Genomic DNA, 26,715 nt, shown 5'->3' with positions numbered 1-26,715 from the left:
GGGGAGAAGCTGTAGGAGTCCTTGAAGTCAAGGTGGCCAAAGTATTTTTGTTGGTGTGCTTGGGCAAAGAAAGCTGCAAAATGCAAAGCCTGACTCATTGGGCTGTGCTAATGAAAGCAGCAACTTGCATTTGGGAAAATGTGAGCCAAAAAGTCAAGCAAGCTAGGAACCTCAAACTAGGTTCTTCTAAAGCAGAAAACAAAACATAAAAAGAAGAGTGTACTAGCAGAAGAAAAGTGAACTGACTCAGCTGTGTGCATAGGGTGCCGGTCAAGACAGGCCACATGAGGATGCTTGGTAGACTGAGTAAAAGAAATTAAGAGTCTTCATTTTTTTTCTGGGTGACAGCAAGCCCCTCTAGGACTTAAATATTAAAAAAAGGCTTTGTGCTTATTTTCTTAATAAGCACATGGCAAGCTGCAGAAGTATTCAACAGAGTGTATATAAAACTATTTTCACTGGGGAGGGAAGGGGAGACTTACGCATTTGTGCTCTTAAATACAACCAGCTTCTCTTCCGTAGTATCACAGTTGTGTCCTAAGTTTATACACACCTCCAAATAGCAAGTACAGTACTGTGTTATGACTTAGGTGTGGGGTTGCTTTCTATAAATACAAGTGTAATTGTCCCCTTGATTACAAGCTCATTTATTAGTTGAAGCTTCAGTTTCATAGAACATTTGGCTGAAAAAGACCTAATGTCATTTAATTTATGTTCTGCTCCAAGGCAGGATCAACTCTAGCTATCTAATTCCTGTCTGAGGCTTGTCTACAATGACAGGAGATTCAAGACGTCAATAGGCAACATATTCCAAAGCTAAACTGTTTTACACTAGACAGGTTTCCCTGATTGTTTGCTTAAATCATCATCATCGTAACAAAGTCCTTCCCTTTTCAAAGTCCACTGTGAAAGAGTTACTTTTTTCCTTCTTTGCATCAACCTTTCATGCATTTGAAGATCACTACTGTATTTCAGCTGTTTTCTCTCAACAATCCCAATTGTTTCAACCTTCCTCTGGGGTCACATTTTTGAGATCTATGATCATTCATGGCACTCTCCTCCAATCTCTTTCCAGTTGGTCCACATAATTTTTGCATTGTGGAGCCCCAAACATCATGCAAATGTCAAAAGCCATAATGCTCTCAAGCCATACAACTTTTGCTACTTCTCTGCAACCCACAGGACCTTGTGTGAAAGGAAATTAGGTTAGTTGGGTATGATATGCATTTGACAAATTTATGGGGCTGTTACTCATTTCCTTGTTTCTTCCTACACTGTTAAAATAATTTATTTAATTGTTTTCTACAAAATGAAGTTAAACTCACTGATCTATAATTCCTCGTCCCCTCCTCGTTTCCATTGTGAAAAAGAGGCATTATGTTTGCCTTTTTCTTGTCTTCCAGGAACTCCTTCACTTCCCACAGACTTTCAAGGGCACTTGCTAACAGTTGTGCAGCACAGGCCTGGCTGAAGCAAAGAACCCTGAGATGAGTTTTGCTATGTCAAACTGACTTGGAGAACATCTCACCTAAGTCCCGACTTGTTCTTCCCCTGTTTCAGGCTGAGTTCTTACCTTTGTTATTGACACCAGCTATGTTTCTCTTTGGCAGATACAGTCTTGAAAAGGCATATATTCAGTCACATACGCTTTATCCAACATATGTTTTCGTATTTTGAAAAACAGTAAGAAAATATTCAAGTACTAGTTGTTTCACTGACTGAACATAATGGATGAAGCAGTAGCAAGTGGCTGTAAGCATAACTGATTTAGCAGTATTTTGTGAATTTCCATCAGAACATCTTATTATCACTAAGGGGTCGTAAGTTACAAATACCTCAATGATGTTTTGATAAATGAATTCTAATAAAGAAAACTATCCAAAATATCTGCAGACTTAAAATAAATACATACATTTTGCTCACGTTAAGCAAAAGACAGTATTGTCTATTTGTGATTTCTGAATACACTACATGCTTTGTTTTTCACTTGTACATCCCAGGTTTTTGGTGTAGGACTTTACTGTGATACTGGGCAGATATACCTTACAATGTTTTCAGTAGCAAACCTGAAATTTTATCAATATTGGATTAGACAACAGAACAGAATAAGACCAGAAAGAAAAATCCAGCTTTCCATAAAGGTGTTCTTACTGTATAGCCACTAAAATCTCAGCTGAGAAGACTATGTTGTCTGCCCTGTAATAAGCATTTAATTTATCTGTGCAGGAATATTATCCTACTATTAGTATCATACTGGTAGCATTGTTACACTAAAACCAAAACCATCTAAGCAGAAAAGCCAGCAACCAACAACATTTTTTTTCAATACAGCAAGTTATGAATGTTACTGTTGTTTTGCTCAAAATCTTATCTCCTGACTTACCCAGGGTGAGGGATTTGTGTGTGGAACAGAAAATGATAGCCACTGTGTCTGCTGGTGTGAAACTAGAGTTATTCCTAGAAAAGAAAGAGTTTTAATAACCTCTGATAGCAAAAACCTTCTTAAAACATCATTGATCAAATATATTACTTTGAGGATCCATATGCACGTTCACATCACTTTGATCAGGTCTAGTGACAGAAATAATTCTACCCACAAATGAACAGTAGTGTTTGATTATTATTTTTTTTTAAAGCAGAATTGTTTCTCAGTTGTGGCAAACTCTCTAATGAATATGCTTCTGTGTGAAGGAAAGGAATTCTGAACACATGGTATGTAGGACACAACTTTCTTCCAGCCAAGGTGATTTTTGCAAACATGCTGTATCACAGCAGTGGCCAGCTTGCCTTTGTAAAAAAAAGAGAATGACCTACGATTTCTTTTCCTAGTATGTAATGTTAACAAAATGCTCAATTTAGATAGTATATTGAGTCTACACTAGAGCACTGCTTAGAATATGTAGTTATCTTCCACTTCAGAGAAAAACTGCATCTAAGGGTTTACACACTGCAAGTAAGGCTAGGAAGGGTGGAAAAAAAAATGACATACAGAGAGAGGCATATGACTGGCCAATGGATCACCCTTTGGTCCAAATTAGGAATAATTTTATGAGATTCTAAGTATTTACCATACTGAGTTGGTTACTACTTACAGCATTTCACATTTTACAGTTGGGACATATCTTTTCCCCAGGTTAGGTCTAGCAGTTCAAAAGTTATTTAAAAATGCATTCTAGGGTCAGGGTATGATCTTGTCACAGAGAAATTTTCTTGTGGCACTAAAAAGGTGTAAGTAGCTCTAAGACATTGCACCCTTCTTTGTGATTTTCCCTTATGGATATTGTATAATTTATATAAAGCATATGTCTGGAGTCTGCTGTATTGTGGCACTTCCCATTCAGCAGAGTGCTGCTAAGAAAAATACTCCACTAAGCCTAAGTGAGAGGACAATGGTGGATACTCTGACCAGCTCAAGTGATGCACTAAGCCATTGGCTAACAGCATTCTCACGGTACTATTTTTTGATAAGTGAATGTACAACTGTTCTTCCTGGTTGATATTTAAAAAGAAAAAAAATAGCTCCACCAAACATTAGTTCAGGACAACTGTCTTTTAAGAATCACCATATAAACGTAACACATTTGACATATACAGAGAAGAGTGAATTGCCAGCCCAGCAAATGTATCTTGAGATGTAAAAAGTCAAACTGAGTTCTCTCTCTCATATGTCATCAGCATGTCTGCAGGGCAAATTATACCTTCAGTGACATCTGTGCAAATCCATTTTTTTCAGTGGATGAGGTATAGCAGTGATTGATTGAGATTTAACAACTCTGTAATTAACACACAAGAAAGGACAGAATTCAGGTCCTGCTCTCTTAGCCTATGAAACTCTAACAGAGAAAATGCAGTAAGGACAATATGAAATACCAAAATGAGGTCACCCCTATTCAGAAACCTGCCCTTATACATTTGCATAAACTATATCACCCAAACCAAAGATAGCACACAAAACAAATATTCAAAGGTTCTGATTCAGCACATTCAATTACCTTGTAGAGAAGAGGAAAGTCAAAAACATGAAGCTCATCTGAACAGAAAATACTGAAAGAGAAAAAAGTTAAAATTGGACTTAGATCACAGAAGTAAAGATCACTTAAATTTCTGCAATTGCTGTGTACATGCCTTTTGCCCACATACAACAGGTCAGAAGCTAGGGTGGACCAAGTCTATCCAGAGAAATCCAATTACGACAACCTTTAAAGACTATCTGGAAGAACAATACGTATCATTAAATCCAAGAAAGCTAGAGCTAATATCGTGGCTACACAAGTTCTTCCCGAGGTAACTCTTCTGAATCAAGTATTTCTTGACACGATGAATGGCAGGAAAGTTCACTACTGCATGCTGCACATCTCTTTGCACTAGTTTTGCTTATTGGGTTGACAACATAAAATCTCTCAGACATGCTCTGGTTGCCAAGTATTTAAATTTAGCCCCTTTCTATTTAATAGGAGAAAGTACAATGTGTAAGTGTGATGACAATAAATATTCTCACACACTGGATATATTACTCTCCCGATGAACTATCACTATTAAAAGAAGATCATCATAGACGTTTTAATTCCCTCTGAGACAAAGGCTAATCCCTGAACTGGGCAGTGTACATCAGACAAAGCAGCTTTCGTTCAAGCTCAGTCAGCTTTGTAAGTGTGGACATTTTTTGAGCATTCTGAGGGGAGCTCTCCTCTCTGCCAGCTCTCCTGACACCCAGAGGGGCTGTGGGATGCACAGAGCCCACCCTTGGTCTGCAGAGATGTGGGGAGAAGCAAGCAGCTTCCCCGTTGTGCCATGAGTAGCTGCTGGGACTGCAGAGACTGAGCGTTGTGCCGGAGCACAGGAACTCCCCAGAGAGCTGGAGGAGAAACCCTGTGACCTGCACAGACCTCTTCTGGGTGTTTGTGGGTTATGGGGGGAAGGGCTTTTACTTGCAGCAGAATCTGTGGTGGGTCCTCTCCCTTTTTCTTGCAAAACTTGTGAATGCAATAAGGCTAATGTGTCCCATAGGGTAGTGCAAGCCAAGACAATACATTTGATTTTGACCCCGGTTTACAACTGGGCAACATGGCAGGGATATTTAGCTATTACCAGTGACATTTTCCATTCTCTTACATACATTTCCTAGGATGTATAAATATCACCTCAGCATGTACTTAATTCTTCCTTCATGAACAAAGGAAGCAATCCATTGTTCCTGAATTACAGTTTTTCTGCAACTAAGTACATTAATTTAATATGCACAGAAAAAAAAAATCCCTTAATACGTATAATTCTGTAAAGCAATAGCATGTGTTGCTACCAATTACCCCTTATGCATATTTTGCTGTGGCTAGAATATTAACATAAAAATTACATAAAAACATTAATCAGCAGAATAATAAATGTAGTTTCATCTCAGACTCCTCGTGCTAATTTTACGTCCTGGTATAACACAACACACACATCCAGCCAACACATCCAATGGCGGTACAGAAACTTTTTCTAGGATACAACGTGCATATCCATCTCCACAACTTCCTTGGTTTTTGGTTTTATAAATATTTTAGAAAAAAACAAATGTCTAACATGTTCCAAGCAGTTTCAATGCTCATGTTAATATTCTTACTAAGAAACTCCAGTTATGCACACCGGCAATAAAAATGTATATATAATGATCTTCAGTGTATTGCACTGCAAGTGGTATATATAATTACACATGGCACAAATGCAAAGTTGTCTTGCAGAGAAATAAAAGAAAGGACAAGAAAGGCAATGGAAGCAATCACTCTACACCAACTGTTCAAGGAAGAACATGCCTTTTTAACTAAAAAATAACTTTTTTTTCAAAGTAGCGGTCAGCACAGTAACATAAAATTACTTCGTTCTGAGTTTCTCTGCTTGTAAGTCAGAGTTGAAAATTTCCAAATCCCTCTTTTTTGCTAACGACTTTGTACTGATTTAAGTGCATCTGGGATGTGGAACTTCTCAGGTGTCTATGCAAACAAGTATTTCCTCCATTTTGGAAAAAAGCTCCTTAGCATGGCTTCCTTCTTTGCTTTCAGAATAAAGTATTTATACAGTACCATTTATAATTACATGTAATATTTTACACGCGTATAGTGTTTCATAATCCAAAAAACTGCCACAATTAGGACAGAATAAGAACTGACCCACAAAGGGCAGGGGCAAATTTCCTACTGACTTTAGTGGAGGTTGGATTTATAGAAGATACATTATTTTTATTAGACAGAAACATGTGCACATACACACACTTCAAGGTAGGTGATGCGTTGATTTTTTGAAATCTAACAGTTTTAGAGTGTATGAGATGTGATTTATACTGTAGTATGCTGTAGTTACCTCTCCCCCAAGCAAACTGAAACTCCTGTCTCTGGACAGTCTGAAGCAAGACAGGAATTCCCTACTGGGAGAGGAGACAGTGCCTGTATACCACTGCCTTTCCCTGGGAGGTAGTGATCTGCAAGTGTATTTTTAACTGATGGCAAGGATACCAGCAGTCTATTCTCATGTGTATGTTATTTAAGGCTGAATGACTAGAGTGCTTCTAAAACAAACTCTGCAAGAAATGTGTTCATCCACAGAAATATATCAACACATTCAAACTCCCAACTAGTTTCTAGGTTCATAATATGGTAAGGAAGAACTATTTAGAAGTTATAACAGTGCTTTTGAGTAACAGCTTAAACCCAAATCGTTCCCTTCTGTTTGGAATGCAACATCTGTGCATTTATGGTTGTTTAATAACAAAGAAGCCAAAAGAGAATGGTCATAAACACTTGGAAAGTAGTATCATGCCCCTTTAGAAAGGGAGGACCACTGAGCAATCTCAGGCACACCTAAATAGCAGGGTTCATCCCTCTCTAAATGCTTACTCAATCCCCTAAAAGCATCCACTCCTAAGAAGTCTGGTAATCTGGTTTACTAGATGCATTAAAAGTACAAGCTCTAGCCCCATGCCAGTATCCCCGCAGCCCCACGCTTTCCAGTACATATAGCTCATTACACACCTGAAACAGAAAAAAAGAGATGCTTTAAGGCTGAACTTACTTATGAACACTATTATAATCAAGCTAAATTTATCAAGGTCAATATTTGGATTGGCAAAAGTATCACAGAATGTTGTGTAGATGATCATCAGGAGCACACAGCTGCTGATAGCGCCAAATGGAGGCTTCTTCCTTTCAAGCCAGTCCTTGATGTATCTTCGGACAATCTGAAACACAGAAACCAACAGGTTGCCTCTTTTCAAAGATGCAGGGAGCCAAGTTGGGCATCACAAAGTGAATCTGACAGCGGAAAGACACAAAGAGAAGAGAGTAATTTGGATGACGGCCACAGTGGATTTCAAAGCTTCCCTGCCACACAACTCTTCTTCTGGGGAATTTAACATTTGTAGTGCAACTTCCACTGGGCGTCCATAATGAGAGTATATTTTCAAGTACATTCAAATCCATCCTTAATCATGCCAAATGTTCTTTGCTAGCTGTCACTGAGACATGCCCATTAAGCCTCCCCAAAGTTTATCTCCTCTGCTGATACTAATGGATGTATGTAATTATCACAGTCCCCTTTGCATCAACAGACAATTCCAAGTGCAACTTTGGGAATCTTAAAAATCTGACATCTTCAAGAATTTCATGACGGTAGATAATCGAAAGTGATCCATGGAACATTTTAATATTTAAATAGCTAGCGATGCACCAGAAGTTTTTAATTAAATTATAACTCAAGCTTGAAAAGCAAAAGTGCATGTGTTGTGGGAGTTTAAATAATTCAAACTCTGAATATCTAGAGTTTTTGTAAATCCAAAGACAAATGCCATTTGCACGCTTTTAGAATACCAGAATTAACACATGAAAACAAGGAAACCTACTATACTTAGTGGAACTTTTGCACTTTCAGGAAACAGAATCTAAAGTTGTTTTTCAAGAATTTTTTAGAAACAACTATAAATTTTAAAGTAACTTCAACTTTCAAATTATGCCAAATACTACAGGACTAAGCCTCAGCAGATACAATGCATCTATTTCTGCCCTGCCTGGGGAGTTGCTTTTAGTTTTCTCTTTACTTTATAAGGTTTGAAAAAACTTTTTAAAGCTTTTATCATACGCTGCGACTTGTGTTAATTTTCAGCAATCACATTATCTTGCCTAATTTCTCCTGAGACCTCCTGATGTTCTCTGTTTGTCCTGGTTTTGGCTGGGATAGAGTTAATTTTCTTCCTAGTAGCTGGTATAGCACTGTATTTTGGATTTAGGATGAGAATAATGTTGATAACACACTGAGGTTTTAGCTGTTGCTAAGTAGTGCTTACACTAAGTCAAGGACTTTTCAGCTTCTCATGCTCTGCCGACTGAGAAGGCTGGAGGTGCACAAGAAGCTGGGAGGGGGCACAGCCAGGACAGCTGACCCAAACTGGCCAAAGGGCTATTCCATACCATATGATGCCATGCTCAGTATAGAAACTAGGGGAAAGCTGGCTGGGGGGCTGCGGCTTGGGAACTGGCTGGGCATTGGTCAGCAGGTGGTGAGCAATTGCATTCTGCATCGCTGATTTTGTAGATTCTTTTATCATCATCATTATTATTATTTTCCCTTCCTTTTCTGTCCTATTAAACTGTCTTTATCTCAACCCATGAATCGTACTTTTTTTCCCCCCGATTCTCTTCCTCCATCCCACTGGGTGGGGGGGGGAAGTGAGCAAACGGCTGTGTGCTGTTTAGCTGCCTGCTGGGTTAAAGCACGACAGTCCTTTAAAAAGCTCTGCCCTCTCTGAGGCTCGAACTCAGGACCTTCAGATTATGAGACTGACGTGCTGCTGGCATCCTGAAACCAGGACACTGTTACCATGCTCTTTCAGAAGTAATAGCGTAAGACCCTGAAAGACTTCTACCAGAGGGCTCTAAAGGTGTCTCGTTACTTTCCCATAGCGGTACCATTAATAAACATCACCAGTATCGGTTTAATAATACAGAACATTTTAGAGGTATTCAAGATTAATATCAAAGCATCATCACCAATGCTACCATAGGACCTTTTCACACACTAACTGCCAAAGCTGCGGGATTGATCTCACAGCTGTCAGTTTTCCTCACTGCCTTCCCAGCTTGTTTGTCAGTCTCTCAATAGGGAAGTCCTGGAAGCAGCTATCCCAGTGACCACAGTAAATAGACTTCATCGACCACATGGCAGGGCACATAGTAAAAATTTGGCACATGGGATTCACGCAAAGGTAGCAGGCTGAAGACCAGGACTTAACCTCCCAGCACTTTTAAGCTTCCCACTGATGAAAAATAACAGATTTACAGGAAATCATGTAAGGGAATGCTTAACACCCCAGTGAAAACACTCAACTTTAAAATTTCACACTTGCCAGATGTTAAAGAGAGAACACAACTCAGAATATACGGCCAAACTCCTGAAAGAGCATTCAATGGAGCTCCTTTAGCCACCTCCTTATATGCCACCGGATAGGAATAAACCACTACATTGATGAAAGAGAGGCAAGAAAGCTAAGTGAAGACATTTAGTGTGCAGTGGGAAAGACATTAAATGGGAAGACCAGATTAAGTCTAATGTGAGCAGATTTGGGACTCTGTAATTATCAGAAGCAAAAAACAAAGTTTTTCACCTCTAAAGGGAGTGTTTTCTAAGGAAGTTAAAAAAAAAAAATCCTATTATCCCATAAATTAAGGTCACATTGGGGAAAAAGAAAAGCTACTGAAGACCACCTATTTATTTATGGTCCTTCCAGAAGATTTACACTGAAAGTAACGAGATGTTGAAAAAGAAAAGTGATGGTTAGTTATGCCACAGTACAACTTATACTGGAGATATTTATTACAAAAACTATAGCTTCGTGTCTGCACAAGATATAATTATAACATATATGACAATAATAACTTTATACACATATTTAACATGGACTGACATATAAGAGAAAGAAAAAACATTTTCAAAATGAAACTGCAAGCAGTATTTCCTCAAAATCTTCAATTGGCTGATATCTTCTTTAAATATCCACCTCTATCTAGTCTGGAATTATTGTGAATCAACAACCATAAATACCAGGATGGCTTCTTACTGCACATTGTATTTTTTAAAAAAATGACATAGTCAGACCCTGAAGAAATAAATTGTGGCTTCAGGAAATCATCAAATCAACCCAGTGTCATGCTAAATGTATACTGTAAAAACACAGACAATATACAACATCTTTAACACAGAATCCCATACATTTGGATCTTCTCACAAGGTTCAAGAAGATCTATAATTTCAGAGGTCGATTCAGCCTATGAGCACTCATTCAAGGTAATCTAAATTCTTGTACAACTTAAGAGGGGAGAAATATAACCCTACAGGTATCTGTAAAAACTCAACTAGATTTTTCGCAGGGAAGCTCATGTCAGCTGACTCATTTTGACTGAAAAACAATCCATTTGTTACTTATTCATGCCCTCCAGAGTTGTTTCAGGACAAGCATGCTTTGAAAGCCTTTTAATTCTTAACCCAACTCTATAACTTCTCAGGGTTAACTCAAAACTTTTAAAAAATTGTGAAGATTTGTAGTGAAATAATGATAAATCCCACAAATACAATAAAGACAACACACAATAAAGTACAGAGCCAGCCAGTGAACCTTGTTCTGTGGTGCCGGCACTCTCTGACAGGCAGTCTAATAGAGGTTGAAAAGCCATGAACAATGCAGATTGAAATGATTAAATAAAGAATCTCATAGGTGATTTGGAGGCTGGACAGAGATATTAAGCTTCATCTGTCTGCAAACACAGCAAAAGCTAACACAATCATTTTTGCATGTTATGGCCTGTACGAAGGACGCCAGACTGCAGCACCATACCGGTGTGCCACCTCTCAGTTGAAATGACAAAGTCCAGTATTTTGAAGTACATACCAGTACAATGGGGGACAAGGGAGGGACAAGCACCAGAGAAACAAGCAGTTGAGAAAACGTCTGAACTGATACTCCTGTGAAAAGATGAACTTACAGCCTGTGGTAGAAATGTGAACGACTGACATCCAAAACAGATGCATCAGACTGGCACACTGATGGAAAAGAGCAAAAAGGGGAGTACTCTTCAGATGCAATAATTCCACAGTTCCATTTAAAAACATACTTTACACTGTAGGACGCTCTCATGTTGCAGAGAATGCATGCACAATTTTTAGAGGTACAAATCTCAAGGTACAAAGGCCTTGCAACACATATCCCTGCTGAGACTCCTGCAGAATTACTTCTGCAAGGAGGGCTTTGGAGCCTCTAGTCCTATGGTAGTGATCACATGAAGCACGATGAACTGCAAAGATTTTTGTGCAGATTTAAATGCCACTCTCAAAGAACAAGGAATTCCTTATGTCTGACATGGAGGCTGCACATGAAAGAACACTGCATGGTGAATCCTTCCCTCAAACTGTGGTTTAGTGGAGAGCAGAGAAGAAGAGAAGCAAAACTTTGTAGTAGGTGATATTTTATAAATTACCTACATGATGAAAGATGCTGGTAAGTTAGATGATAAAAGAACATAAATCTGTCCATCAGCTAACTACCTCCTGGTGACTACATCCTGGCAATCTCCAAAGGTTTTTGGAAAGGCATCATCTCAAATTTGCTTCAAAACACAGTTCCAAGTTCAAACTTTCCTCTTGCCCAGGATTTAATTTTTAACAACAAAGGAATGTAATTACACATGAATTAACAGTAGTGTCCCCATTTCAATTCAGTTCTTCTAGCAGAATGGTTACATCCACAGTATTTTTCCTCCAGACTCCTCCATATCCTGCCATAACCTCCTTGTCTCAACACCAGCCTCCCTAAGCAAATGAACTAACTGCTCATGTGCTTAATTCACTTAACATCCCCTGCACAAAGAAACACAATCTGCTGTTCCAGGAAAGCAGGTAAATAATGCTCATCTGTTATAAGATCATACATGAAAATAGCAGAAGATATATTATAGAAAAACAATTCACTTATCTAATTGTACCTTCATAACAGTCACACTGTATACCCAAAGAAATTTGTCAGTAAAATACAGCTAGACTTTTTCCACCTGCCTGCTCAAGCTGGACATATAAGATAAAAAATGCAATAAACAATGTAATTCATTAATGTTCATTATTAATTGAACTAAATAGGGCAAGGAGCTCCCCGACCATGTATATGGAATGGAATAATTTCTGACATTTGTAATACAGTACCTCTTTTAAAAATTACCTAGATCTTCAACTTAAATTTTTTTTTAAACCCATGAAATGAAAAAAATCCCAAAAAAACCAAAAAACAGGAGAAATGGTTATGAAGTCACTTTTTCTGTTTCCATTATACACACAAGAGTATCTCTTGGTATTTATATCATTACACAAAGTAGATTTTTCCTTATTCTATCAACTCTTTTGGACTGATTTAATATTTAACAGAATTTACAATGTTTTTACTGCACTTCTGCTCCTCTTGTTTATTATGCATTGATATGTACCTCTAAATACCTAGGAAAAACACCTAGGGCTTTACCATTTCAACAAAGAAACACAAGTAACTTTTTCCTTGTGTTGAAACACACAAAGAAACAAGCTGAAACTATGCTGGATTATCACTATACCTAAATGCAGCAGTCACCTTATTTACTTTGTCTCTTTGTCTTTTAAGGTAAGATTCCTAACTCATTCTTAACTAATAATATTACTATTTCTAGCAACAGACCTTTGCAATGAACTCTGCAATGCAACATTTTCTTTTGAAAAGCTTTGAGTCAGGCTAGATATTTGAAACAGTTCAATAACTTCTCAATATCTCTTCTTATATAGTAATAGCAAACCAAGAAAGAAGACTGCATGGAATATTGGGAACTACTTCAGTGAAGGCTTGGAAGACATGAAAGGGGGAAAAATTGGAAAAAAGTGAACTAAGATGACAGCAACTGTGAAAACCAGTAGAAAGAATCAGATACTGGAATGGAAGGGAGATTATGTGGGTTGTAGAAATGACATAAGTAAAATGGAACATCCTTCTCAGATTTCTATAGCATAGCCACCCTCCATATATCCAAGGTCTGCATCGCAGTTCAAATGCACAGACCCTTTTCCAAAGCAGAGCTCATATAACTTCAGCCAGACCCTGTCCTGATAATTTTATAGGGACTGTACCTGTGTGAAGGCATGCATTCTCACCTGTTCCTATATACTGCTATAAAGTCCCAAACTTTGTACTGGTTCATCCCCCTTTCTATACCTTCTAGGATATCACCAAATGTCAAATCTATCCTTATTTTATGGAGTGTGCAACCTAATATTTATTTTCTGAAGATGGGATGGAAAAAAAACCCCACATTTTTGCAAGCTGGGAAAAAAAAATTTTTTTACAAGCATCTTGTTTTCTTTCCTCAGCTTACCAAACTCCCCTAAAAGCTATCTTACTCCATTATGTCAGTTAGTTTACTCCCAAGAGATAGCTCCTGACACATACAGGCCTTCAAAGCAAGTTTTATAAAACCCACACGAGGCCATTTTCAAAATTAACTTTCACATTTTGGGGTAATTTACAACTGTTGCTTTAAAGCAGGTGCAACATGTAAAGGGAGCCTGTAGCAGCGGTACATGTTTTCTTCATAGTTTCTGTGTTTGTGGAGACTAGGTTCTGTTCCCTGTTTGAGTCAAGCATCAGAAGGGAGTGAACTGTGGTCTGAAGGCTGTTTATCTGCCATCTCAGTTTTCTGCAACAAGCTTCCAGAAGCGCTCATCTCCCAGGGTACCACTCCTCCTCCCTGCAGCTCCCCTGGACTTCGAAGAGAAAGTAGGGCTACTTCCACGTGGATTTAAGTTACAAGAACGAAAGGATTTGACACTGTTCCCTTTTTACAACAGTTTCTTTAACTATTGTTTCCCCCACTCACCCACTATAAACAAACATTAGGCTTAGGTGAATAATACCTTCTACTCCCTAGCAACTGCCACCTACCTTTCCCTTCCAACTTCTTGTTCTTTAAAAATAAATACATTGCTAAGCTTTTTAGGTTCAATTTCAGCGACAACTTGTATTGCAACATAGCACCCTTTTAGAGTTGTGTTTATAAGCACACCTCCCAAATGCTGATAGGGTTCCTCTGGAACATTTTGGGCAACGATGCAGAAGGGACTTAAAATCCTTTACTTGTAGGACATCAAGATTTTTTTGTGTGACTAGATTCAGTGTGGATTTCTGTACAACTGGCTTCATTTTATACATTTGGGAAGAAGAAATACTTAGAATCATAACATTAATTTTAGCTTTAGTTAGGGTCTGTTTAATGTGAAGTGCCCACTTTACGCTGGCAGACAAATTACCAATGGGGCAACTAGAGAATGCATGAATGATAATGTACAGACAAGCTTTTTATTATTTATTCATAGAAAACAGCGGGTTTTGGTGTGCTGCTTTGAAAAATGTTCAAACTAGTAGAATATAATGAAAGCACAGTGAAAATTCTATTTCATTAACATTTAATCATAAATCGCTCTTTAATATAAAACATAAAATAAAAGTCTGTCATAAGCACTTCAGTGTAGAGAATGGAGAAAGTCTGCAAAAAGGGGAAAGGAAATATTGCAGTGGTTTTCACTGTTCCTGTTATCTGTCACTTGAAAAGAGAAAAATAAGCAAAGAAACAACAGTCTTCAGCCAAATCTCACAACTGGTCACTAAGAAACTGCTTATACATTTCTCGAAACCTTGTATTTTGCTGGCTAAATGTATTACCAACATCTATAGACAAGGAAACAATTATTTTAGCAAAATCACAACAGCTCAGGAACAGCAATCTTCATCAGAACTCTGCTACCCAGGAAAAAAATAATCAGAACTTCAAGCTGCCAGAGCAAATTAAAAAAATCTTTTCCATGAAATATCTATTACTGTGTTTACTGTATAACAAGTATTCTCAAATTCCCCTTAGAGGTATACAAGAGCGGTGCACAAATAACAAACTCTTACACACTACAGATCTTCAAGGCTTACAGAACATTAGATCTTTATAAAATACTATAGATTATGTCTCTTTTCAAGACCTCTTGTCAGAGAGGTCTTAGTCGTTACTCTGTAAATACAAATGCAAAATTATACTATCAATACTGATTTGAATAACATCATACTGTCAATTAGCAAAACACCTCCGTAGACACAGAGGATGCAGGCCACAATGTTTTTTTAGGTATAGACAACCAGCACATCTCTGACAAAGAACAGAGCAATTCTCCTTATTGAAGACCACCTATCAGTAACTGCTACCTGTAAGGCTCAGTGCCTTTCTGATAACAACACCTTCCTCCTCCTTTAACAGTTCTTTCTTTACCTAACAAATGGCAGCCACCACCTGAGCACAGCCGATACCTGCAGCCCCTTACACATTTCATTGTCAGCGGCTAGAAAAGCATGTTTGACTCCTGTCAACAGCAGTCTTGCCACACTGAAAAATTGTTTGAGAAACAGTAGAAAATAAGCATCAATTACACTATTGTGACTTCTTTCTCCCAGCCATCATTAAAAATTCTGACAAGTCAGCCAAGCAACCAAAACTCTTGATACATTTTGCCATAAAGCAAACAAAATATCCCAAACAAAACAAATCTAAAAGCACCTTCTCATCTGCTTTGCTTATATCCCAGGGGCTGCTCAAACAGCCAGCTCTGCAGCCTGCTCAGGAAGTGAGCGTTTAGGCAACACAGGTTTTCCCAGAGGCGAGATTTTTTAAAAAGGAAAATAAAGCCCTTGGAGAATGCTTGCTTTAAGCAGCCTTCTCTGTTTTACACTGATGTGGATCGAGCATAAAGCCTCTGTTGATCACAGCTGAGTTAGGAAGGCTGAAGAGAAGCAATCTTCCAAGCAGACAGGTTCCAAGCTCTTTTCTTCCCCAATCAAGCTCTGGTAAGGTAACCTTACCAGGCATTTTTCCACTGACTTTTCTGCTGACCTGTATGACTGTGCATGGTAAGGAATTGACACTGTGGGCATGAAACGATAAATTAGAAGTAATTGCTGAAACCATCATTCATGAATCGTGGGCCATTATCTCTTAATGCATCTGGAATCCCAGAGTGAGCAACTTGTGATTCACAAAGCAGTATTATGTTGCTGTGCCGCATGTTGTGCAACAGTTCAGTAACGAGTGAGTAGTCGTCTATGAACTAAATGCAAAATTTCCCATTTAGTTGGGAGTAGATCCATGCCACCTCCGGATGAAGGGCAAACAGACCTATCACTGTATCTCTTGGTATCAGTCCTTCTCTTGCTTATTGTGTTTCCCTGATTACTGCATAGTATTTTTGGATATCCACCTTCAAAAATGGCTTCTATTCCTCCCTGGGCAGGTTGGTTTACCTTTGTACAGTTTTATCTAATCAAGACAATCAATGTAAACTACCCTTGGCATTTTTGATCTGTAGCTATCCTTAGCATTTCCTCTCTTCCATATCCTCTGAACAGATATAATCAAGTGCAATAACTTTAGAAACAAAGTCTTTATGCTTAGAGGAATGTGAATCACATCTGTTCTCAGTTAAGTCTCATGACAATTCTGATTTTGAACTTCTGATCATTCAGAGCACTTATTTCACATGCTTACTGCTCAATTCATGTTACTTAGCCTTACTATTTGGTGCAGCCAAAAAAAACCCCAACTCCACCACTTAGCTCATGTAGCAATTTCTTGTAACATGTTTTCAAAGTAACACACCATTATACATATAGATGAAAGTCCTCTTGAAATTTTGCAATCACTTTGTCTAGCAATCTACCATCATTTTCAGACTTATTACATTGCAGTACAGATTGCTGATACTCCATCACTATAGGTTACTTTATTGCTAGATCTGCTGCCATGCTATGTGTTTCCCAGAAATTTCCAACTAAGGCTTCCAACTAATAGCTTCCAGTTTTTGGACCTTTCAGGACCAGAGGATTCAAGTACTTTTGCTTGTCCACTTTTGGTGGAGACTTAATTTAATTTTGATGAGATAAGAATGTGATACACAGGTAAATTCATCAGCAACCCTTTGTGGTCCTAATTAAGAAGAAGGTTCTTAGGCATTTAACTCAAAGCATGTGAGCAATTCAATACCCTTCAGGGACACAGAGGGTATGTCCATTTTCCACATGGTATGGTTACATCCAGGTTACACAGGTACTGATGCTGCTGGCTACTGTCATGCTTATCATGCTCATCTTATTAGATTTTAATGGGGTTTTTTGACCGTGTAAGAAACAAACTTCACTAGGACTTCGGTAAGTTACAGTACATGCCAATTTTGAAATGTGCAATTATAGTTTGATACAGGACTGATCCTGTTCTACATAGCACAGGCAATGACAGATATTCTTAATCCTGTCCAGGGTGCTCCTTTATAGACTCCACTTCCATTTGCCTACATTTTAACCACCTTTCCATGTCAAAGTCTGCTTTAGGCTGACAAAATTCAGAAGGTTCCAGCAGAACCCAGAGTTAAACTGGATGCTAGAAACAGCAATGGTACCCCTTGGGAATGAACTGCAAATCCTACTGATATTCCCTTCATGCATTTTGAATGCCTGAGAACAACGAATACTTGTAAGTATGTAAGAATTAGGCTTTGGGTGTTTTGGTTTTGGTGTCCAAGAATAGTGGACACTTCTGACAACTTTTGGTCTTAATATAGCAATTTCCCACCATGATATGGGAGAAAAAAATAATTAATATTTCTGAAAAAAACAGATACTACAGAGACAAGTGTCACAGAAAATCTTATATTGCAATTAGTATCTTTACATTCAGTGAAAGATTTCAATCATATGCCATGAAAAATAAGGCCTTGTGTTTCAATATGAACAATAAGTATAAAATGGAATATTGAACAGCTGCTCATTCCATGAATACCCTCCATCCAGTGTAACAAAGGATAGAGGAGTCATACAGAAAGAATAGTTTGCAATTGTGCAATTAAAATCCTTATTGTAAAGCATATGCAAAATGGCTTGAGCAGCCTTAATTTTATTATTTCTTAACTTCTGGCTACTTAGCCCTTATATGTTTTTTCATGTAGAGAATTTTTTATTCCTGTAATTAGTAGTAGATACTACAGAGGGAGAACTTCCTTCATCATCCAGGCAAAGGGCATGTGACAAAAGGACTATATAGTATTCTCAAAGCTCATTTGTATGGGGCTGGAATTTCTCACAGTCTGGATTGCCATTTTTCCCACTTTATGTTCACAAACTCCCTTCTCGATATGCAGTAGCGTATGTTTGTGGTAGTGAGGGACAGATGCTCAATCTCAACAAAGATCAATGTGGCTCCAGGGAGCACTGTAGCATCTTTTCTCTGATATTAGACTTCACTATCCTGAGGCTGTTCCTATGTGGCAGCTTACCAGGTTGCCAGTCTGTCTTTAAGATAGCTCTCTTTATCTTATTTTTTAAAATAAGAATGTATATTTAAAAGACATACCTGTCCAATAATAAGGGGGACTACAACAGTCATAAACAGCTGCGAGAATATAGATGTAAAAGGCACAGAGGAGGATGATCCAAGCTACAAAATAAAAATATACCATTAATATTGCACTTTTTCTTAGTATCTGCAAATTTCATACATAGGTATCACACATTAATATACATTTTATTTTATGCATAAGAACTTGGAAGTACGTGCACAAACTTGGAAGTATGTGCACACATGTTTAATTGTTAAGTCACAATAAAGTATTCGGTATTCCACAATAACAAAACTAAAACAATCTCTGGTTGATTATTTTATAACCTAAGCTAATAGTTCCATCAATATGCAAAGTAAACCATATAAGCATTTGTAGGATGATAGTCTAAAAAGATAGGGAGTGAATCTTCCTAACTAAGCAGTTAGCTCAACTAACCTTACCATTTATATAAATATCAAGCAACGAAAATTGGTGTAATTATTTCAATAAATAATAATAATAGTTATTATTATTAATAATAATTATATAGTGAAGACATTCACATTTTTTATTTCAATGATGTTAAAGAAGAGATCTATTGAAACTATATAACTATTCTTTCATTAAGACAACTAAACAGTGACAGGCTTAGTCTTCACGTAGGTGATCTCTTAATTAGAATTGTAAATGCTAAAAGTATTTTTTTTAAAGATGCAGGTAAAAAAGGTGAACCAAACACAGTCAGTGGGATTTTTGCAACTTCAGAATGCTTAGGAAAATATTCACTATTTTTTACATTCTGATTGGACTTGTTTTATACTAGGTCATCGAAAAGTTTCATTTAAAGTAATTTAATATATCTTTAACAGCAATGGAATATGCATTAAGAAATACGTAGCAAGAAGACTGAAATAGCATTGTCAGGGCTTCCACAGACAACTGTTTGCTTCATGATGAGGGTAAATGACATAATGCTGAGGATTTCACAGATCCACATTACTTTATATTTTGCACTTCACTTTAAAGATCCACAAAACCATAACAGAATTCAGAATCTTTTCAGCTCCATCTAAACAATGCTGATTTCCTAAAACATTCTCATATACGTCATTCTCATAAATTACGCTCAGACTGTATTATAGTTTTGACACTTATCTTCCTCTCAAAGCTACCTGCAGGCATGACAGACAAAGTGATCATACAATCTAGTCACTTCCTCTAACTCTGCCTAGAAAAAATCAACATATGGCCATAAAAGTGGGTTTGACATAAAACCAGATTCTTCAGAAATTCACAGAGAAAAATCAGAAATTTCACATACTGAAGTATTTTACTTTATTCAGAAATGTACAACTGCAACCTTTACCTACAGAAAATAATCTGATCAGAAAACACCAATTATACCACTTTTGCAGTGGTTTACATGTATATGCACTGCTTTTTGTAAATGCCACTTGTATATGCACTGCTTGGGAAAACGGTGTACACACCAGCGCGGCTGTCTGTATGTAAGCTGAGCTTCTGGTTGCAGGCAGATGGCATCAGAACTGAGAAACAGCACAAAATAGAATTAACTTCTGACACTAGGAAAACATGGGATGTTGAGTGTTGCTTGGCCAGCTTAGAGTTTAAAAGAGTAGGACCAGACCAAATCTACTCTTTTTTTAAACATACTCCACCACTTGCTTTCATATGTCCCTTTCTGAATACACTCTAGGTAGACAGCCTTGGGCAGAACATACGGGATATAGCTGTTTCCTATGCATTACCTTAACTGGCAACATCAGGTAAGACTCAATTTGGCCATTTAATAAATTACAGCATCTCATCCCCATCACCTCTAATTTTAACAACGTGGGCACAGAAAATGGTTGGAGGGGACCTTAAGTCGATGTCGTCACTGAAACTTCTGGTCTGCAAGTACGGAGCAAGTGAGAGCACCAAGATTAAGAAGCCTAAATTTCCCATGGAAGCAAGAAGGAGAAGTAAGGGCTTGCAGGGGAAGATTCTGACCACCCACATGAGTACCTGAAGTCAGGCAGTGCAGCTACTCCATTCCCAAGGGACATGGGGTGCTCTGCATGGTTCCTTGCAGAAAGTGGAGCAGAAAACTCCATCATGCCACTCATGATCTCCTTTTTGGTTTAATTCTTGTAAGGAGCTTCTGAAATTTTAAAAGGTTCATAGTTTTTCAAACTGTATTTGGACTTACTTTTTGCTACTTGCTGAGGAGCTAAAAGCATTACTTACTGTGTATTCAAGGAAGCTTTTTCAAGTGAAAGTGAAGATTTTTAAACTTTAAAATCTGCCTGGGTCACAGAGGAGTGAATCTAACCAAGCAGTCTGCATGCCAGGACCCTCTGCATAGCTTCACAAAACTATGACACTTTGGCAGTAGCTCTTGTGCATTTTTGTAAAAACACTGATTGGACTTCTCTCACTGCTTTGAAGTCTTATGCTCAGTGGATGCATAATCAGTTTCTAAGTCAGGAATGAAAAACTGTTCAACGATATAACACACTGTTGAAAAAGGCAACCATTCAAACATCAATAGTCTTGCCAGCTTTTTAAAATATTACTTCAAATGTAGTGTCTTCAAGCTGTTGTGTATTCTTAAGCACTTGGTATATGTAAGGATATGTTTTGTTTTGGGTGTGGGGTTTTGGGGGGTTTTTCGTCTGTTTTGGTTTTTTACATAACTAGAAACTGAATTACAGGTACTATGCTGGGACGCTAAACCAATTTACCTAGGAAAAGTAAAATTATTTTATTCAAAGAAACAATCTTCTATATCAGGATACCAGGGTATGGTTCTTCATCTTGTCAACTTCACCTCACCCATTCAGGCTCATCTCACTGTCATCTGGTCCACCAAAAGGCAGACATTTCAGGTATCTATCTCACCCCAACTACATTTTAAACAAAACAGAAATCCACATATCAGTCCAAAATGATAAAATGAATAAATGATTCATTAACTCTCCTTTTGCCCAGAGGAACTGAGTTCTTCAACTACATCTGGTTTGTAGGGAAAAAAACCTCCTCTTCTTGTAGAAAAAGTCAAATTTTTCTGCTTCTAATATGACTCCTCTCCTGCATGATCCTATGACCACACTATTTTTTTATTCTGTTTCAGTTGCATAGTTGAGAATCATATTCTTCTGCCAGTCTCCAGCACCTTCATTACTTTCTACAGAATAGCATGGAGCTAGCTTTCTTCTTGGGTCCTTAAGAGGTCCTAACACTCTGCTATACCACACCTGGGCACAGAGGTTCGGAGCAGTGTGTTTGCTAGGCTCTGCCCCGCCTTCATGCAGTGCTATGGTATTAGACTTCCCTGTCCCACCTATGGTACTGACATTAGTTCTTCAAACAGACTTCTGAACTTTGTTTCCCTTCTGTAGATCATGACAATAACTTCAGTGGACTGTTTTTTATCAGAATCTGTCTGTTAGACAATGTCTATAAACTCTTATGTATTATCTTAATCTTAAATCTATTCCCAGAGAAAGACACAGAAGATAACATAAAGGCTGAAGAAAAGAGAAGGCAGGAACTTCTCAATCACACTGAAGAAAAAGACTTTTTAACCCCGACTTGGACATACAGTGGCTAACCATGAGGAATCACAAATGCTAAGGGACCCACAGCTAATCGATGCATAATTTGATCAGGACTGCCTCAACATTTGTAGTATGGAAACTCATCAGGCTCACAAATGTAAGTGTCCCACAGGCACTCAGACATTACCCGGGTTCCAGACTTCCTTTGAACTTGGACATGTTCATCACATCCATTTTGAGAAAGAGAAGTGAGAACTGAAGAACAGAGGAAACAAAAAGCTTGATATAATGTTAATCAAACCTTCCTACACATTTACAAATGCAAATATTCTGTCTGCATCAATAAATATTATTTTGCTCAGGTTTGAGTTGGATCAAGCTAAGTTCTGTGCTCCATTTGCTGTCATTAAACAAATTTTTTTAAAAAACAACCTAGATGATCTGCATTGCACCAAAATTAGCATCATGCTAAAATGTCTGATTATATTTGGCTGCCCTCCTTTGTTATAATGATCTCCATGCCTAAAATTGAACCTTTCTTCACAGGCAAACAACCAGAAGAAGTACTGTAATAACTGCTGTAAAAACATCACAGAATCAAATGGCTGATTTACAGCTGTAAAAAAATAATCTGATTGGAATCTCTTATGGAAGATAAAATGCACCGTTTAATGAAAAAGCTATCACAAATTTTCATGCCACCATATTGTCTATGCTTATTTTAGAACATTTTTTTAAACAGAAGTTTGATATTGTAAGTGATCATTATGTGCTATTCTGGATAGCAGCATTTCAGTTAAAGGCTTATTAATAAGCCAGCCCTGCTTGAATAGACTCACTATTCAAAAAAAAGACCCTGAAAATTCTTACTTAGGGAAAGGCACTTTTCACTTAAATCATCAGAGTGATTTCAGAAGGACAACTCAGATGAGCAAGAACTACACCTTCTGCAACTGTTTGCTGGATATGGCTGTAATGAAAGAGAATTCCAGGCAAATCTTTCCAAACAATTCTGTCACCATGCAGTACTTCAAACCTGACCTGCAGCATTCTTGCTAATTTAGTCCTAGACCCTTCTTCTCAAGAGACTGCCTGTTTTAAAAAACTTCTGACAAATTATTTAGTGGGTTTCTTTATGAGTTTGCAGTAGAAACGTTGCCTTATCCTTAATTGATAGGCTATATTTAACTGGCTGTGGTAAAAACAAAAAGCGAAAACCAACCAAACAAAAGAAACCTTCATTGCATAAAAACAAGACAATTCCACTTCCCAGCCTAGAGTCCCTCCACAAGACAGATGCTCCATTCTTATCTTTCTGGGCGACCGGGCAGGTATCACCGCGGGTGTTCCCATGTCTACAACTCCCACTGACTCAGAAGAAACACACCTCCTACCAGTCACACCAAATTATAATCCAGTGCCACATGTGCTGCACATATTGAGTCCACTTTGGAGGCAGCTGTCCTCTGGGGCCTTACTCTTCCAGTGTTCTCCTGCAATTAACATGTTTCCTCAGGTTGTGTCTTTGTGCTCTTCATACACCATCAGCCAGCTTCAGCCTCACCAGTTGTTGAGCACAGATGAGGAAGTGAGGCAGGGGTGAAAACAGGGCAGAACTGAGGGGGAGGGCCACTGGCTGCTCTCTCATCTGAGATATTTAATTTAAGCTTTTCCTTTCCACCTTCAGGTCAGGCTACTCTGATACCTGTCTTTTTAAATTTTGTGTTCAGTGCTGCATTGTCACTGCTTCTGGTTCATCCAGTCCAGATTCAGATGCCTTAGAGGCCTGTCTGGACCACCCCATGAGCTAATCCCTTTATGTCCTGTTGTGGATGACAGCCCCGTTACAGAAAGGACATGGAACATGATACACTTTCGGAAAAGATGTGGATGGGATCCAGTTCAGTAATGAAGGACAATGAACAAGAGTGGCCAGGTGAACTAAGCCCTCCCTTGCTTTGGACTCTTTCCAGAACCCTTATCCTGACCCAGTCATTGCGGTATGCTATGTCACAGCAGAGAAGTATGCACACTGCCCTCAGTAACCCAGGCACGTGGCAAATGGAAATGCTCTGCAGTGAATACACTGCAATGGGCAGTAACTGTAATGATGCTGAGGCTCTGGGAAGTAGGAAGCATCCATGCTACTCCATGGGAACTGTGCTGACGGGTGCCTATGAGTTCCCAGTGCCCGGCTCTAGATTTCAGGTAGGAGGTCGAAAGAGATGAAATGGTCATTCCTACATAACATTTCACAGCAGTCTAAACAGAGCTGGCAGGTCACTGGGATGTTCTTCCTACTTCACTGCTTTAAAGGCATTCACATGCAGAGCATTTAGATATCTCGGTAAGGCAGAGAAGCTGTGTAAAAGATGCCAGCACCCAGCGAATGACCAAGGGTCATTGTACTGAAATTATCCACCTTTAGTGGGTACTAACAGCAGGAGAGGGAAGGGAAGGGGAGGCATATCACTGAGAACGGAGCTTCTATAGAATCTATTTAAATTTTAAAATAAAGCTTTTAATTCTGCCTATCAAAAACTGCAAGTTGTCTCTTGCCTCAGAGAAAGGCTAAAGGTATGACAGAGAACACATTCAATGGTTTGGCAGTCATGTATTTTAACAAACAGATCTTCCATAGTTATTCTTAAAAATTAAAGGCAGACCTAAGTTTCTAGTTCTGCTAAAGAAAAGAGATGTTCTGGTCTTATGGTATATTTTGCAAATTCTTGCATATCCTATATGCTTCTGTGGCCATGGGAATTGATTTGGCACAAACATAAAAAAACCTAGCTGTCTACATATACCCTCCTGTTCTGTTTAAAAAAAAAAAATAAAAATTTTGAACAATCAAAATTTCATAATCAGAAGTGTGGAAAAAGAAAAGCTGACAATCTGTCAACTTTTTTTTTTTTTTTTTCCTGGCTTGGGCAAGGAGACTGCATATTTTGGGGTTCCCTTGTTAAAGTGATCACAGATGCCTAATCCTGTTCTGGGTTCCCCTATGACACATTAAATACCAAGCCAATCCAAACAGACCTGTCGATTTTAAAGCCTTTTATAGAGCTGTAAAAATAACCATAGGTATTCTTAACATGAAATATACCAGAGCTACTCTTCCACTTTACCACGGTAGAGTGATCTTGAGGACTAATGTAAGGAAATGAGATCAAGCATACAACCCAAAGGCACCTAAATGGGAGTTAGAGGATTAATACCCTTGGAGAGCTGAGACTTAAGGACTAGTATCCAAAAATTCTGCTGCAAACAAGGGGGTGACTAACTGGAAAGGAACAGATTAGTAAATACAGGAGAATTAAGAACCATGAATATTATGTATCCATGAGAAAGGCAGCTGTAACGTACCAGAAGAAATAAATCAGTCAAGGTAGGGGATACTTGTGACATTGCACAAGGTCTAGATAAGCCCTTGTGAAGAACACTGTGCAACTGTGCACTATTTTTATTACCTGGGCTGAAGGAGGAATTAAAACTGGAACAGGTACACAAACCACCTCAGAATAAGGGATCTGGGTTTTTGTTTGCTTTTTGTATTTATGTTTTAAAGATTAGAAACACATGGTTTGTTTAGCCTAGCTGACTGAAGACTGGGAAAGAGGACAGGATTGTACACTGTGTCTGAGCAAGGGTGATAAATTTCAGGGAAGTGCTATTCAGGTGTATGATAACACTGGCAACAAAGACAAATGGGTAGAACACCTGTCACAAATACTTACTGGAAATTAGGTTTCTGCTCATCAGAGCCACAAGTTTCTAGTATTGCAAGGGTGGAGAGAGAGCAAAAATCCTTACTTTTAAGTTGGATCATGTTCAGTTTTGAGGTGAATTGCACAGCATCGAAAAGAGGCGGACTGGGTGAGTCAGGACAGGATTCTCCTGGTATCCTGGTTCTATGATCCTGTTAAGATGTGTGGTTAGCTTCTGCTGCGTAGAAGCAGGATGTGTACTTAAAAGGCTCCCCTAGCATTGTATAGATGAAAATTTCAAGAGCAAAACCAAGGAGAAAAAGTCCTCCACAGAAATGTTACATATTTTAGAGTCTTCTACCTACACAAATTTACAATATTTTGTGTGTGTGTGTGTGTGTGTGTGTGTGTGTGTGTGTCAGGAAGAGGGAGGGCCCCTGTTATTCTCTGACTGTTATTTGTATGCAATTTATATAACAAAGCCATAAAAGGTGAATTTGAAAAAGGAATAAAATTATTAAGCAAATATTTCACAGCAGTCATTTAAAAGTTCTGGTTAATTGTAAAGGGTTTGGATCAGATCAGAGAATTTTGTCTTCCCAATTCTTAAAGAGAAAGGAAATGGTGAGGTAAATAACCAGGTAGAAATAGTGATGCACTTTAAATCTTCCACATGAATGAGCTGATCTGTTAACAGCTAAGGCACTATGCTGCTTCCCCTCCCTTCCCCCCCACCCCGCCCTGTAATCAGCCTTTTGTCACATACTAGCGAAATCCATTAGCTGCAACTTCCTTATCAACTTCCAAGGCTTTACAGCTACTAAAATATTTGCATATTTAACGATTCATTTGACTGGTATCAACTCTCATTTACCAAGTGATTGAGAGGAAAAACAAGACATAGTGTGTAGAAATCCTGTTTAAAAAAAATATGTAATGACAGCTCCCTTTAATAAAAAGATTTATCTGAAATACACGGGATTGGAGAAGACTTGGCAAGAATTTGGAAA

At 38.3% G+C, this 26,715-nt stretch overlaps 1 protein-coding gene across 8 annotated transcripts in view; it reads right to left on the bottom strand.

Moving 5' to 3' along the window:
- SLC10A7 (solute carrier family 10 member 7) overlaps nt 1-26,715 on the bottom strand; it is a 154,780-nt gene that overhangs the window by 21,952 nt on the left and 106,113 nt on the right. For 3 of the 8 annotated variants that reach the window (XM_072862122.1, XM_072862123.1, XM_072862121.1), the window contains 4 exons: nt 18,468-18,551; nt 7,048-7,213; nt 3,993-4,044; nt 2,384-2,457 (listed from right to left, as the gene is read on the bottom strand). In XM_072862122.1, the coding sequence (XP_072718223.1) occupies nt 2,384-2,457; nt 3,993-4,044; nt 7,048-7,213; nt 18,468-18,551 (376 nt within the window). Of the gene's footprint in view, nt 1-1,325; nt 1,468-2,383; nt 2,458-3,698; nt 3,774-3,992; nt 4,045-7,047; nt 7,214-18,467; nt 18,552-26,715 lie in introns of those variants that run through there. The other 5 variants (XM_072862124.1, XM_072862125.1, XR_012042605.1 and 2 more) reach the window with 4 other exon arrangements.

Source organism: Ciconia boyciana, chromosome 5 (assembly GCF_034638445.1).
Source record: "Ciconia boyciana chromosome 5, ASM3463844v1, whole genome shotgun sequence".
NCBI classification, from domain to species: Eukaryota; Metazoa; Chordata; class Aves; order Ciconiiformes; family Ciconiidae; genus Ciconia; species Ciconia boyciana.
This window is presented reverse-complemented; position numbering and strand designations above follow the sequence as displayed.